Source organism: Tamandua tetradactyla, chromosome 21, assembly GCF_023851605.1.
Source record: "Tamandua tetradactyla isolate mTamTet1 chromosome 21, mTamTet1.pri, whole genome shotgun sequence".
Classification (NCBI taxonomy): Eukaryota; Metazoa; Chordata; class Mammalia; order Pilosa; family Myrmecophagidae; genus Tamandua; species Tamandua tetradactyla.
In genome coordinates this window covers 17,301,666-17,317,893 of record NC_135347.1, presented here as the reverse complement: position 1 = coordinate 17,317,893, position 16,228 = coordinate 17,301,666, and the positions used below count along the sequence as shown (strand labels likewise).

The window sequence follows — 16,228 nt, the reverse complement described above, 5'->3', positions numbered from 1 at the left end:
CATTAAGCCAAGTGCAGGACCTTCCAGGCACAGGGCCCAGTATGACTGCCCTGTCTGCACACTCATGAAGCTGACCCTGTCTGCTACCTTTGACTTCTTAATCTTCACCCAGACCCTCAAAACTAATCTCATCTTAGTCTCCTTGGCCAGCCCCTGCTCCTCTGTGACAAAGTCTGATTCAGACACTGTCCTTCACAAACAACATGGACTCATGATCAAAATACATTCAAGTTACTCCTGTGCCTCTTGCATTGCTCTCTGTGTCCAGCTTCCCCAGATCTATGTATTGGTCATGAACAAGTAACTCAGAACAAAATGAATAGTCTGCATTTTCTAATGCCAGTCTCTCCTTCCCATTCCAGAAACATTTATAAGTGTCCAACCTCCTAAGAGAAGTGTTGGGTCAGATCCCCATATATGCATAAGGCTAACAAGTCACCCTATGTTCATTACTTTTAAAAAATTTCCCCTTGTCATGGTCAGGTTCATGCGTCAACTTGGCCAGGTGATTGTGCCCATTTGTCTGGTTGGGCAAGTGCTGGCCTGTCTATTGCTATGAGGACATTTCATGGACTTAAATCGTGATTATGTCAGCTGCAGCCACAGCTGATTGCATATGTAATCAGCCAAGGGGAGTGTCTTCTGCAATGAGTGATGCTTAATCCAGTAATCGTAATCACTGGAAGGCTTTTAAGGAGGATTCGGAAGAGACAGCTCTCTTCCTGCTTCAGCCGGCGAGACTCTCCTGTGGAGTTCATCCAGACCCTCCATCTGAGTTGTCAGCTTCCTAGCCTGCCCTATGGATTTTGGATTCTTCCATTCCTACAGTTGTCCAGTTAGCCTCTCCTGAGAGTTCGTTGAAGAACTTCATCAGAGTTGCCAGCTTGCAGCCTGCCCTACACACTTTGGATTCTATATTCCCATGGTTATGTGAGTCACTTTTATACTACTACGGATATTTTCTACTGATCTTGTTTCTCTAGAGAACCATAGCTAATACACCCTTCTTACCATTCTCCAGTTCTGTCCTCTTACTCATATTTCAAGCTAGACTGTGTTGAGTATAGGAAGTCCCGGTTTATTATTTAAAGAGGGATTCTGACCCAGCCATGACAAGATAGAGAATCAAACAAATTCTAGCTCTACTGCCCTTTAGAGTAATTCAAGTAGGCTATTTGGATTTTATAGTAACAAACCACATTTCTGGCTGCCAGCACCTAGATTAAATTTCTCTGCTACAAGTAAATATTGGAGAGATCTTTTGCCAGTTCTCTGGAGAAATAAAAATGAGACATACCTGGATCAGATATACCATATGTATTTCATATGAATTGAATAGTTGCTTTATCTTGAGCATTTAAAAAATCTTGTTTTAGTTTCCTAGCTGCTAAAACAAATATCACACAATGGGTTGGCGGAACAATAGAAATTTATTGGCTCATCATTTCAGAGACTAGAAGGCTTCCTTCCTCCTGGGGTCGGCATCTTCTGCTTGACTGGTAGTCACTGAGGTTCTTTGGCTTTTCTGACACATGACAATATCTTCTCCTTTCTCCTCTGCAATCTGTTGATTTCTACCTTTTTGCTGCTCTGTGGCTTCTCTCTCTGTATTATTTTCACTCTGTTTATAAAGGACTCCAGTAATCCAGGTTACAACTCAACCTGATTCAGTTGGACCACACCTTAACTGCAGTAACATCTTGAAGAGATCTTTTTTGCAATGGGTCTATACGCATGAGAGTGCTGACCAAGACCAGGAACATGTCCAAACTAGGGCACACAATTCAGTCCACCACAACAGAGTCTGATTTTTACTGAGGGGGTGGGGGGTGGGGGTGCATGGTCCGGGAATCGAACCTGGGTCTCCCACATGACAGGCAATCATTCTACCAGAGTTTGATTTTAAATGAGAAATTTATGATTATCTTGACTACTTCCTACCCTACCTTTTATCAGCCAAATTTTATGGAATCATATGACTTGGTTTCACTTCTTCTTAAAGTTTAAAATGAAAAGATCTTGAAATAATTTTATCTACTCATTTCATTTTACAGACGAGGAAATTGAGGGTCAGAGAGGTTTAGCCCAAGGTCACATGTTAGAAGCACAGCTGGAACTGGCTTTAGGCTTCCTGCCAGCCCTGCCCAAATTTTACAGCACAATGACTCAAGAACTTAGCAGAAAAAGAAGAAATATTATTTGGATCTTTGTAAAGCTTTATCTGATCAAATGTCAAGTTAATTAACCTGAAATAAAAATATAAAACTCCTTTTTATAAATAACCAAAAGTCAACTGTAAATTGGGAAAACATTCAGAATTTATGACATACAAATACTATTGCTCTTATTAGAGTAAAAAGTATTTACAAATCAAAATTTTAAGTATTTGAGCTTATCCAGAACCTTGCTTGTTTGTTCCTTTCCTGGATCCCATGTACTAACTGGGGCCATTGAAATCCTGATGCTACTGGAATTATGTCCACCTAGTATGACTTTAACAGAAATGATTAAAATGTACTTTCATGTCAACTACATTGTGTTAAAAGTTAAAGGACAGGATGGGATGGACACGATGCTGAGCACAGCTGGCCCAAAATTTGACCTGTCATTCAGGTCCTCTAGGTAAGCCCAGTCCTGACGGAGTTGCTGTGCCCAAGAGAAAGAAGTGACATCATTTCCAGACCCATAGCGCCTACTATGGCTGAGTGACCAAGGAATATTTTGCCAATTAAGATGCACCCGTCATAAAGTCTGGAGGGGTCTAGAAAGTCACTGCCCATGCGTTGCACAGGAAGAAATTTGTCTGAGGTTTGGAAGCTTCCCAGGTTCCAGCACAGAAAGTTTTTTCTGGGCTGAAAAGCCCTTGACTGCAGTGAGAAGAAGCCCAGGAAGAGAAGATCCATGAGGTCCTTTTCCAGAAAAAGAAAAGCAAGACGTACAAAGAACACCCAGACAGAGTTGGAGCCTGAGACCATCCCATGGATTTTTGGCTAAGCAGTCCTCCTTCTCTGGTCCTAAGAGCACAGTGAATGTCTCCTGATTTGCTGAATTGCCTGGTCTGTCACTGGCACTGTTGCCTTTTAGACTAAGTAATACAGAAGGCCCTGTAACCAGATGCTTGTTTGTCTGGCCCATAGAAAACTCAGTCACAGCATCCTTTGAAGGGTAATGTCCTAAAAGAATCAGATTCTATCTTACAGGATGCAGCATGTACTTTAAATCAATGACCAATATTTGGTGTTCTTTCTTGCATAGCCAAAAATACACAGGTCCATGAGTCAAACAGTTGATGTGGAAGTGGCTCCATTCACACTACACCAAAAACCTTGCAGAATGCTTGCCTCCTGTCCCTGCCATGTTCATCTGTACTGGCTTGGAGGTCTTATACCAAAGGGGAGAATGCTTCTTTGAGGGAACACAGCTATGATTCCATTGATTTGGAAGATGAGACTGACACCTGGTCCTCATACCATCAAACCACCAGCAACAAAGGGGATTGCTCTCCTGACTGGAATTCTGACCTAATTACCAAGGGGAATTGAGGTTGCCACTACACAATGAAGGTAGGGAAAACCATGTCTAACATTCAGGGGATTCTCTGGGGTGCATCTTAGTACAGCCATAGCCAATAATAAAAAGTTAGTGGAGGGGCTGCAAGGGTAGTTCAGTGGTAAAATTCTCACCTGCCATGTGGGAGACCCAGGTTTGATTCCCAGCCCATGCACTACCACCCCCCAAAATAAAATCAACAGTGATGGGGCAATAATGAAATATTCACATGGAGAAAGAATGAAATGTGACCCCCATACAGCATAAAAAAAAAAATTAAGGGAAAACCTCAACAAGCAAAAATAGGCAGAAATGGGGGTGCAAGGGTAGTTCAGTGGTAGAATTCTCGCCTGCCATGCGGGACACCTGGGTTCAATTCCTGGCCCATGCACTTCCCAAACAAACCAAACAAACAAATTCAACAAATGGTGCTGCAAAAAGGGGATACTCACAGGGAAAAAGAATGAAATGTGACCCCCGCCATACAGCATACAAAAGAAAAAAAAAAGGTAGAACTGCCAAGGATTCAGACACTTTTTTAATGAAAATCTGGACCCCTCACCAAGTAAAGAACCCTGACCAGCTGAGATCTGGCTGAGAGCAAAGAAAACTTGGAATGGGCCTTTTATTGTATGTGTATGTGTGTGTGTATCTATCTAAATAAAATATTATTTTTTCTGTAAAGAACCAGATAATAAGCATTTTACCCTTCAAGGACCATATAATCTCCGTAGCAACTACCCAACTTGCCATGGTAATTTATAAAGGCAGCCCCAGATGTAAATGATGGGCGTGGCTGTGTTCCAATAAAATTTTATTTTTAAATTCGGATTTACCCCATGGGAGAATCCATTTTAGTTGTTCAACCCTTGATGTAAACTAATTTATTTTCTTTTCTCGTTCATTGTATTATTTTACACAAGACAACTGAGTCTTTAAGTGTTAGAATGTTCTGACCAGATTCTGTATTTGAGTATAAGTAACATGGCTCAGAGATCAGACGACTGTCCTCCAGAGATGGGTATGATGGCTTTTGGGACTTTGTGTTTCTTCCTTTTAGAGGGGAGGTTTAGAACAGCTTCATTTGTATGAAAAAAAAGTTATGTTTTGTTAGGTGGAAACTTGAAGTTGTTTATCTTGTGTGGAAATCCATATGGAATCTATTGCCTGAAAGTAAGGAGCATGTGGGCACTGAGTAACCAAAGGGGCAGCCAATTATTGAATTATTGATTGAAACCCATTCTCTGCTTTGCTCTGTGACTCAGAAGCTGGGACGCAGCAAACCACAGTTCTCTTTATCAGCTGGATCCTTTTAGGCTTTGCAGGTAGGGAGCACTAGAGGGAGACAGCACAATTGGAGGAAAAACCACTATGTTCCTGGTTTGCTTCCTTTCTCTTTTTTCCTTACTGTCCTGTCAGCTCCACCCTAACAATGGATCTTCACCCTGGCGGCAGTGGCAGGTGGTTCTAGCAGCGCAGTGGATTCCGGTTCACATTTTTTTCCCAATTCTCGCAGAACCAGCATCGTTGCAGCCCCTGGGGGACCCCAGCATTAACTAGCTCCCCTTCCTCGGAGGTCTGAGCCCCCACCACGGGTCAGCCCTCAAGCTTCTGCAGCAGTAGCACAGCTAGGTAGGGTGCCCCTTGTCTGAGGTCTGATTTCAGCTTTGCAGGGCCCCTTGTCCCAGCTTCTAAACTTGAATAATTCCAAGCTCTTCCATTTATTCCTCCATTCCTAAAATGTAGCTGCATCCTACAGTTGCTACTTCCTTATTGTTTCCTTTCTGCTCTTTTGGCTCTTCAGTACCTGGTTTGTCATTCCTTATAGGAAATTCTCTGTTAAAATAACTGGTGTGATTTCAGCCTATTGACTGATATGATTCTCCAATAACTGTATGCAATTATCACTGTTTTGTTTTGTTTTTAAGATGAGAAAATTGAAGCATTGAAGAGGTAAATAACAGGACCAAATTCACTCCACTAGTCAAGGCAGGAATAGGGCTTAATTAGACCAAGGTCTTTCTCATTGCAAAGCCCTTACTCTTTTAAATACCTAACAGTCTTTAAGGCCAAGGCAACTCTATTCAATGGCTCTCTCTCTAGCAAGGAGACTGTCATTCAAATTAGACTGGGTGGAAGCCACAAAGGACATGTAAATGGAAAAGCATCCCTGGAAGCTGTAAGAGAACTTATGACTCTGGGCCCAAGTGAATTATATTCCAACCCACTCAAGGAGTCTGTGGACATGGTTTAAGAGTCTCACTAATCTCCTAGAAAACAGAATGCTGGAGAGAGATCCCCCACCCCCACCCCGTTTCTAGAATTAATATACAGAGATTTAGTCTTGACATTAATTCCCAGCAAAATCTAGGATGTTCTTGTGTGCACTTTTAGCAACGATGCCTGATTCCCAAGAACAAGGCTGGAAAACCAACTAGGTTCATTCACATTCACAGTGTCCTCTATTCTTTGCCCGTGGATAAATTGGTGCAATGAGGGATGGTGTGCAAATGTGCTTGTTTGGAAGGAGAGACAGGGATTGAGATTGTATCTGTGCCTGGGATGGACCCAGCAGGCAGGTTTCCAAAGTAAGAGCAGAGAGAAAGGTTTAGTCCTCGTTGTCATTCTGCCAATGGGTGCAGAAAGGCAGGCAAGGCTCCTCCTGTGCCTCCCAGGGAAAATTAACTCAGTATTGAGTAGGACCAACAAGGATAAGTGTCCCTTGAGAAAGGTGAGGCAACTCTGGGGATTATTACCAGAAAGATAAGATAAATTGATCCAGGCCTTGCAGCCAAATGTTAATTTCTAAGGAAGGAGCTCATTTTCCCTTTGTAACCCTTGTCTTCAAGGGATCTGTCTGCCCAAAGGATGATGATTAAAGTGGCAACTGTCGTGGGCATTGGTTGGTTTTGCCACCAGCATCCACTCTTCCTTCTGGCAGCACATCTTTCTTTGAAGAAACTCCCTTTGCTTCACTGAGTACATTCTGTGGGAACAAGAAGTTCTGCTGACACCCCAGCCAAGGGATAAGCCTGAGACCTGAGCTGGGCCAACCTGTTATTCTTTCCCTAAAATGTGAATCTTGATCAGAGGGACCAAAGATTGAAAACAATTGGAATTGAAACAAAAGCAGCACCTTGAAGGCCTGATTCTTTCACTCCTTTCAATTTTCTGAGCTACCTCTTTTGTTCGTGGGTTGGCTTGCATGCTGCAAAAAATCCTCATTGACCCTTCAAGCTGTGCTGGTAAGGAAAAATGTAAAGATTTTCTGCAAATTTAGAGGACAATCACTAGACAAAAAGACAAACTTTTTCTCTATTGTCTCTGTTTGCACATATTGACGGGAAAGTTACAGAGAAGCACAGTGAACTCTACATGCAGGGCCTGGGCTCATTTTCCTCTCCACTAAGTCCTTGGTGCCCAGACCATGCTGGCACAAGGTAAGTACTAAATAAATGTCAGCTGTGTGAATAAATGAACGTAGAGAAAGAAATCCCAACAATTAGTTACTAACAGGACTGCAACATCAGGAAGTAGTGAGCTGCTTGTCATTGAAGAGATGTAAATAGAACTGAGAGCTTTCAGGATGACAAAAGGGTTCCTGCATTTAAGAGGTTCCAAAGAGCAATCTAAATCTGGCTTCATAATTCAACAACTATTTCTTACTTACGCTTAGAAAATATATTTTAGCATGAAGACGTAATACTGTGTGCATTAAGATATAGAGAGCACAGACTACGTGATCAGAACAAAAAGTATATGACTTTTTTTTAATGCTAGGAAAGTATTTATTCAAATTCCCCCTGCCCCGTCCCCCACGCCCCCACCCCGCTCCATTAAGCCAACAAAAGCTATAGAAGATGTAAACCATTGCTAGGCTTGATTGAAATGGCCTACACTTTATCTGTTTTTAGTCTCAAAGAAAGGGAAATAATAAGAAAATGGATAGTTCGGTTGCCACGGTTATTCCCCTCCACAGGCTCACCTCACCACCCATTTTCCATCCGTGCTAATGACCCAGTTTCCCAAAGTGATATCTTAGGAGCCCTATAGTCCAGACTCTTCAGTAAATTTTTTCCCCTGCTGCCACCCTTATCCTTGCCACTTTTCACAACTTTCTTTGGCCTTGCCGGTCTTCAGCATGGCTCAGCAATGGAAAATCTTGATCCTAAGGCTACCGAGACTTTTCAAGGCAGGTCATTCTTGTGCTTAGTTGCAACCGTCTCAGCAGTCAGAATAGTTTGTGTTTCTGAAGACTTTATATCATTTTTTATCTAGCCAGGGTGAAAAGCACTTGAGACAGAGGTGTATTGTTTTCTTTAGCGCCCATTTCACTTATTTTATCATCTGTGTACCTTGAGTGGGGAGGGCAGGTGGAATTTAAGAAAAAGCAGTCCGGAGAATGTGCTATCTTGTGAAACAGCTAGACAGCTCTGCTGTTTGCTTAGGATTTCTTTAGTAGCTAAAACAAAGGCAGCATCTCAACTTTTGGCAGAAGCCCATGAGAATGGAAAGGATCCATTTGGGGCCTCGTCAGAGATACTTTGTTTGTGGGGAATTATGCTCCCTTAGCATATTCTGGTTTGTTATATAGCTCGTTGCAGAAGTTTGGTTTTCTATTGACTCATACAATTAAAGAAAAAAAAAAAGAAAATGTATTTGTGATGTTGCTTGTCTCCTCTAAACACTAGGTGGCAGTCTTGCCTCCTGTGTAGCCAGTCAATGCCACTCATAAAACCACATTTAAGGAAATAAATTGAAGTGGCAAATCTCACTCTTCCATGTCTCCAGTTCTATTTTAATATTGGCATCCAGATATAACAAATGGCCAAAAGTCATTCTTAAAGATAGATCTAAATTAGACTGTATAGACTCGATTTTTCATAGCATTCACCTATAAGCCCGAGCCTCATAATTATTACAATCGTCTCACCTACCCAGGTGCGGACACTCATTTATTAAACACTTGCTGTGGACATGGGGGATTCTATGATGAACAAGATATGAGCTCCTTGCATTTGTGGAGCTTGCATTCATGTGAAAGAGGTAGACAATAAACAAATAAAAGTGATTTTAGATAAGTGCAATGAAAAACAATAACACCATACTGTAAAGGAAATTGGGTGTAAAGGGAAGGGGATCGTGGTCAGGAAAGGAGCTAGGAGGAGCTGGCCTGGGACCCAAAGCTCCAAGGAGGAGAGGGAGCCAGCAGGCCACAGGCTGGAGAAGAGTGTTCTAAAGAGAACAGCAAGTACTCCTGCCCACGGTAGCAACAAGTTTCGCGTGTGTAGGAAATTGAAAAAGCCAGTGAGCCTGGAGCTTAGTGTGGGAAGGGAAGAGAGGGACAAGATGAGTTTGGGAGATGAGCAGTGGTCAGATCACAATAGGACTAGTTGGCCAAAGAAGGAGTTGGAGTTGTATTCCACACTTGATGGAAGCACTGGAGAAAGAGTCAGAAGGGTGATGGGATCTGAATTCACTGTTTCCACCAACCAGGATGTATTAAGCTCCGTATTTGCCCTCAATGACTGTTTACTTTTTATTATTTTTAATTTAAAAAATATTTTTATTAAGAACTCTTCACACACCTCAGTCCATCCACAGTATACAATGGCTCACAATATTATCACATAGCTGTATTCATCACCATGATCATTTTAGAACCTCTGCATCGCTCCAGAAAAACAAATTATAAGAAAAAGAAAAACCTCATACATCCCATACCCTTTACCCCTCCCTCTCATTGACCACTAGTATACATACAATCTACCCAATTTTTTACTCCTTATCCCCCCTACCCCATTATTTATTTATTTATTTATTTTTCCTTATATTTTTACTCATCTGTCCATACCCTGGATAAAGGAGCATCAGACACAAGGTTTTCACAATCATACAGCCACACTGTAAAAACTATATCATTATACAATCGTCGTTAAGAATCAAGGCTCCTGGAACTCAATAGTTTCAGGTACTTCCCCCTAGCCACTCCAATACACCATAACCTAAAAAGGAATATCTATATAATGCATAAGAATAACCATCAGGATAACCTCTCGAATCTGTTTGACATCTCTCAGTCATTGACACTTTATTTTGTCTCATTTCTCTCTTCCCCCTTTTGGTAAAAGAAGGCTTTCTCAATCCCGTAATGCCAGGTCCCAGCTCATCCCTGGAGTCATGTACCACATTGCCAAGGAGATTTACACACCTCGGAGTCATGACCCATGTAGGGGGGAAGGTAGTGAGTCCACCTGCCTAGTTGGTTTAGAGAGAGAGAGAGAGGCCACATCTGAGCAAGAAAAGAGGTTCTCTGGGCGTGACTTATGCATAATTATAAGTAGGCTGGCTTCTCCTTTGCAGGAATAAGTTTCATAGGGCCAAAGCCCAAGATCAGAGGGCTCAGCCTATTGACTCAATGACTATTTGGAAAGAAGATTTGGTAGCTGAGGTCCCTACTCTAGGACCTCTAGCCCAGAAAGGACTTCAAGGGAACAGCACACCCCGATGAAGACATCCTCTGAGCATGGATCTTTGCAAGGAAAAGGCACAAGCAGGGGAAAGATCAACTTTAGGAAACACTAAACTGTGACAAGCATCCATTTTCCTCTGAGAAAGTATTGTAACCCACAAACCTCCTTTATGCCAGAAACAGAAACAAAAAAGGTAGTATTTTCCCATTGTGATATGCCCAGATCAAATTTGGGCTCCAAGGCACCTAAGTTCTTCATAGCTTACTTTGCCTGGCACCTAACAACGAAGCTTTATGATAGATGATGATGGTGACAATTTGATAGAAGAGACTAGGGCTATCTGGTACACTGAGACATTTTATCAAGAAGGTGAGCATTCTAAAATAAATGCTGCATTGCTCAACTGCAAGAAGTCTGCAAAGACTTTCCTCTCACTTGTAGCCACACCTAGAGTTGTTTGTAGGCTGCTCTGCTTACCCAGACCCATGATGTGGCTCTGAGCAGTGTCCTGGGAGGCAGTGGATTATAAGGAGGAAGTTTTGTCCCTTGATAATGCAAAACAAAGACAAAGGTACAGGATTGCATTTTCCTGCACAACAGCACATGTGCACATGCGCATGCTCACATTCCTTTTATGATTTTTAGCCCCTGTCAAGGTTTCTCTGGATCAGTGGCATCAATTAAGAAGCAGGAAGCGGCTGTTCAAGTGATGTAAATGAGGAACACATCCCTACTGGCTCTGTGTTCACGCAGAGAGGACATGTCCCATCTACAGGGGCCAGAAACCACCCAGCCCTGGTCAACTGTTTCAGTGCAAGAATGTGGGGCCTGATGAATTCAGATCTCCCCATGTTTCTAGAGAAACTGCAAGTCTGGCTTTTTATGTGAAATCTCCTGATTTTTAAACATTTGCAACAGATTTAACAAAAAAATAAGCCTGGGTGGCCCAATGAATCCCTTCTGTGATCCTTATGTGGCCTGTGGGTCACCATTTGTGAATTCTGCTTCAGTCAATTAATTATTTCCAAACATTTTTTTAAATTTCATTTGGGAACAATTTCAAACTTACAAAAGGTTACAAAAATAAAAATAGTCAAAGAACACCTGTATATTCTTTAGCTAAATTCATCTATTATTAACATTGTATCCCACTTGCTTTATCATTTGTTTCCCTTCTAAACACACAGGCACATACATATCTTTTTGTGAATCAATTGAGAGTAAGTTATATATTACAACTCTAAATACTTCAATGTGTATTTCCTAAGAATAGGGATTTTTCTGTTACATAATATTATAGTACAGGTATGAACTTTATAAATTCATATCGATAAAATATTTTTCTCTAAACTACTATTCATGTTCTAATTTTGTCAGTTGATACAATAATGTCCTTTATTGTATAATCCTCCAGTACAAGATCCAGGCCACGGTTAGCTATTGCAATTGGTTGTCATGTCTTTTTTCGTGTGTGTGTGTATCTGTGAAATATAACATATATACAAAAAAGCAATACATTTCAAAGTACATTGTACCAAGTAGTTACAGTTATACATTACACCAAGTAGTTACAAGTAGTTTGATATGGCTTACAGTTCAACAATTTCAGGTTTTTCCTTCTAGCTGCTGTAAGATACTGGAGACTAAAAAGGAATATGAATATAATGATTCAGTAGTCATACTCATCTGTTAAATCCTATCTTTTCTGATACAACTCCTCCTTCTCCTTTGATTCTTCTTCCAATCTTTAGGGATATTTGGGCTTATGCCCATTCTAACTTTTTTCCTATTGAAAAGGGGTGTTGACAGTATGAAATCGGGGGATGGATCTGGTTGATGCTCTTGGAGAGGGTGGCCCCTCTGAGTTTCAGGACTTATCTGGCGTAGGAACCATTTGAAGGTTTTAGGTTTCTGAAAGGTAAACTTAGTGCATGCAATTTTTGTAGGATCTCAGATAGAGCCCTGGGTGTTCTTTAGGGTTAACAGGAACGATGTTGGTTGGGATTTGGCAAACTGTAGCAATCAGCAATATCTAGATGAAGCTTGCATAAGAGTAGCTTCTAGAATAGCCTCCTGACTCGATTTGAACTCTCTTAGACTCTGATAACTTATTTTGTTACATTTCTTTTCCCCCTTTTGGTCAGGAAGGCATTGTTGACCCCACAGTACCAGGGCCAGTCTCATCTCTGGGAGTCAGGGCTCACGTAAGGGATCAGGGGAGGGTACAAACATTTTATTACCTCTTAAAATGTACAGAAAAGCTGAAATAATTGTACGATGAACACCTCTGTAGACCTATCACTTAGATTCCACTTGCTTTATCACATGCCTATTCAGTTATTTATTATTTATTTCAATCTAATTTTATCTGTAAGGAAATGTGAAGGAGCAGGAAAAAGAGGAGAAAAGGGGGAAATCCTGCGGAGGTGACTGTAGTACATTAGCCCATTTCTTTGGTGTCAAGCTCTTCCCTAAGTCCCAGTTTTCCATACAACCACGATGTTAAACTGGGACCTGGCACCTGGGACATCAAAGGTCCTGGTGCGCTACAGCAGCACTCAGCAGATCCAACCTGTCTCTCAAACTGAGATTTTCAGCAGTGAGCTGAGGATTTTGTGGGCCAGGGGGAGCCCTTCATTCTTCTCCCTTTTCCCTGGATGTGGTCAGAACCTCTGGCACCCAGAAAGTGAGGCCTGGAAGGCATGGAGAGGCCCCTGAGCCATGGATTGCCTTCCACGGTCCTCAGATGGCCCGAAAGAGCTGGATACAGCCCACAGCATCCCCAGCAGGAAGAGAACCACGCAGTCTGGTTGTCACTGGCTCTGGGTGTGTGTGAATGGAGCCTCTTTGCACATGGGGATGCTCAATTTATGTGGGAAGTTAGAGTCAAGAGCCTTGGCTGTAACAAGTGATGATTTTAATTAAGTCCCTTGAGACTTGATGCAGAACAGTTTTCTGAGGTTGAAAATTGCCTTTCTCAGCGTGCCGTCATGGTCCCTGGGACCCAGGGAAGGTACTTAAATCTTGACAGCAGCTCTCTGTTGGCTTGTTGTGAGAAATTGGATCCGCGGTCTTTTTCCTTTGTGCTGACAAGAGGAGCACCTGAGGGACAGAGGGGTAGAGAAAGCTTTCATACCTACTACTAGATCCCCACTGCTTTCCACAGAGCTTAAAGAAAACGGCATTCCCCGCGTGGTAGCAGCCTATCATTAAGGAATGGTAATCACCATGGTAACCAAGGATGGTCCACTACAAGTGAATGGAAAAAGAATGAAAGCATCGGGCTGGAGCTTGCTATACCCACATTAGCTCCAAATGCCCAGGCTTTTAAGTGACACGGAAGAGGAATATATTTTCTAGATTGATAGCTGGACCAAATTCTTAGAATCATTAAATTCTAAAAGTCAGGAAAGAAACCTTACAGGATGACCAAAAGCTGCGGACGGGATGCCTGCTGGGCCAGCGGATCCCACAATCAGGCCTGTTTCACTATAGGAAGGGGTGGGCGAGACTTGAGCAGCGCCCGGCCCCGGCGTGGACAGCAGTGGGCAGGCTGGCCCTGTTATCACAGGTGGTGGTTCTCAAAGGAAGCAGAGGATGTACATTTATATGTGAAATATTCCAATTTTTACTTCTAATTAAAACTATTTTAAAGCAGATGGGACAAAACACGTCTGCAGGATGCTGTTTATATTTGGTTCAATGCATGTACCTGCTCTTTTTCTTAAACCCAGAGGGTAATGAGGTCCAGAAATGTCATTTATCTTTGCAGGACACACACTTAGTAAGCGAGTCCGGCCCAGGAGCTGTGGACTCCTCCTAAACTGTGGTGGGGACAGGCCAGCACAACCCCAAGGGCCTTTTTCCACTTTCATTTGTACACAAACTGCTGGCATTGTGCCTTACAGTCAGCTAAAACTTAAAAACCAAAAATTGTAAACAGTTCTCTGCAACCGGGATAAGCCAGGACCTGGCATCAAGGGATTGAGAAAGCCTTCTTGACCAAAAGAGGGAAGAGAGAAATAAGACAAAGTGAAGTGTCAGTGGCTGAGAGATTTCAAACAGAGTTAAGAGGTTATCCTGGAGGTTATTCTTATGCATTATATAGATATCCCTTTTTAGTTTATGGTATAGTGGAGTGGCTGGAGGAAAGAACCTGAAACTGTTGCCTTGATTCTTTTTTTTTTTTTTTTTAGCTTCCAAGAGTACTATAGTCTCTCTATTTTTTTGATAAAACTCTTCCAGAGTTAACTACCTCTATTGGTACATGATGAAATGTTACAAAGATCTGCTTCAAATGCTGGCACTGCTACTTTTGGTTCTTGTTTTTATATTCCAGCCCCAGTAGTAGGTTAACTGTAGATGTTATCTGAAGACAGTCTTAGGCTGTAAAGTAGTTACCTATAAACAGGCTCTAGCTTCTCCAGGAATACTACAGGATGAATTTTTTAATATTTAATTTTTAATAATAAATATTAATTTTTAAATATTTAATATTTAAATATTAAACTAAGAGGCATTCTCTCAAATGAGTTTAAATGTGTTCTTATTTTTAGAAACCTACATGACATGTTTTTTCTTAAAAACAATGCCTCCCCTCGAAATAAATCAAAGTCAAAATAAAGGAGTTCGAGATGGCATCAGTCGAAGTCTGGTATTGTGTGGTTGAAAAGCAGCAGCCATTTATGATGACAGGTGATAGATCCAAATTTGTTAACATTTCCCAATTCTAAACCATCCTCAGAGAAAATCACATGTGGGGTCACACCATCCTCCTGGTAGTCCAGGAGAGCAGCCACCCCATCTGGATTCATGTTTTCACCAATAGAGAACCGGTAGTTTTTTAAATTAGCAAGGATGTGCCTGATTTGTTCTGCAGCTCCTGTCATAAAAGGTTTTACTCTTTCTGGCCTCTGTTCTTCAAGTCTGCCTTTGACTGATTTCATGTCATCTTTGATGTACTTCTTGTAGGCTTCTTTTGTGAAGCCGCTTTCCTGTAAGCGATGGTTCATGACAGCAGCGGCGCAGGTGAGGACCGTGTTTTCGGGACCTTCACCCTCCCCGCCTCCGGCAGAGGCATTTCTACCAGTGAGCGCATCATCAGTGCCACCCTCTGTCCTCCTGACCATCTTTCCCTCCACCTCCGGGCACAGCCTGTCCTCCATCTCCCGAACCTTGTAAATGGCGGAGAACACCTCCTCGTGGCTGTTGAGGTCCCGGCAGAGGAGCAGGATCACGGCTGAAGGGAAGTGGCAGGAGCCCCAACTCAGCAGCCGCCCAAGCAGCGCTGGGGGGAGGGGGGCGGGCGGAAAAGCTGCCTTGATTCTCCGAGAGGAGTGTATAAAATTCTATTTTTTACAGTGTGAATGTGTGACTGTGAGAACCTTGTGTCTGGTGCTCCTTTTATCCAGGGGAAAATATGGATAAAAAATAAATAAACATTATGGGGGATAAGGGGTAAAATAAATGGAATAAATGGAAATACAAGTAGTCAATGAGAAGGAGGGGCAAGGGGTATGGGATGTATGAGGTTTTTTTCTTTTTTCTTTTTATTTCTTTTTCTGGAGTGATGCAGATGTTCAAAAAAAATGATCATGATGAATACGCAATTATGCGATGGCATTGTGAGCCGTTGATTGTACACCATGTTTGGAATGTATGTATGTGAAGATTTGTCAATAAAAATATTAATAAATAAATAGTTCACACCAGGATCTGGAAAAAAAAATTCTCAGAATAATAGATGTTTTCACGTGTTTATTTCATTAGAGATTACATGAAGAAATAAGCAGACAGTGTTGAACACCAGATTCAAGTAGCCAGAATTTTATCCAAAACTCGGCCTGGTCTCTGTGTAAGACTTTAGGCAACTGTCGCGTTCCTCACTGTGAAGTGAGGCTGGTGTCTGAGGAGCCCTGTGCTGTCTCTGTAGAGACAAGGCAATTGTCCTGCCCAAAAACGCGCCCTTTGTGCCTTTGACCAGTGTGGCAGGAGGTTAGTGGCAATTCTTCCTGCTCCAATTGCTCAGCCCTCTGCACACACTGACACCGACTGGCAAACTCGGGTGCTGGGTTGAGTGTGGGCTGGCATCACAGCTCACTAAAGGCCAGAGGAAGGAACGATGGTAAAGAACTAAATGTTCAAGAGGTAAAAATAGACCCATTAGCAGGGTTGGTGAGGGTCATGATGCCACAGGCAGCTGCCAG

At 42.2% G+C, this 16,228-nt stretch overlaps 1 protein-coding gene and 1 long non-coding RNA gene across 2 annotated transcripts in view; both read right to left on the bottom strand.

Annotated features, from left to right (window-relative positions):
- Positions 1–12,922: 12,922 nt before the first annotated feature.
- The window catches only part of LOC143665292 (uncharacterized), a 28,334-nt gene continuing 25,028 nt past the window's right edge, over positions 12,923–16,228 (bottom strand). Inside the window, exon 3 of the long non-coding RNA XR_013166840.1 lies at positions 12,923–13,124. This is a non-coding gene — a long non-coding RNA (uncharacterized LOC143665292). The remainder of the gene's footprint in view (positions 13,125–16,228) is intronic.
- Positions 14,663–15,236, bottom strand: LOC143665755 (translationally-controlled tumor protein-like). The gene has a single exon (XM_077139529.1). It carries the CDS (start codon positions 15,185–15,187, stop codon positions 14,663–14,665), a length of 525 nt encoding a protein of 174 aa, XP_076995644.1. The 5' UTR covers positions 15,188–15,236.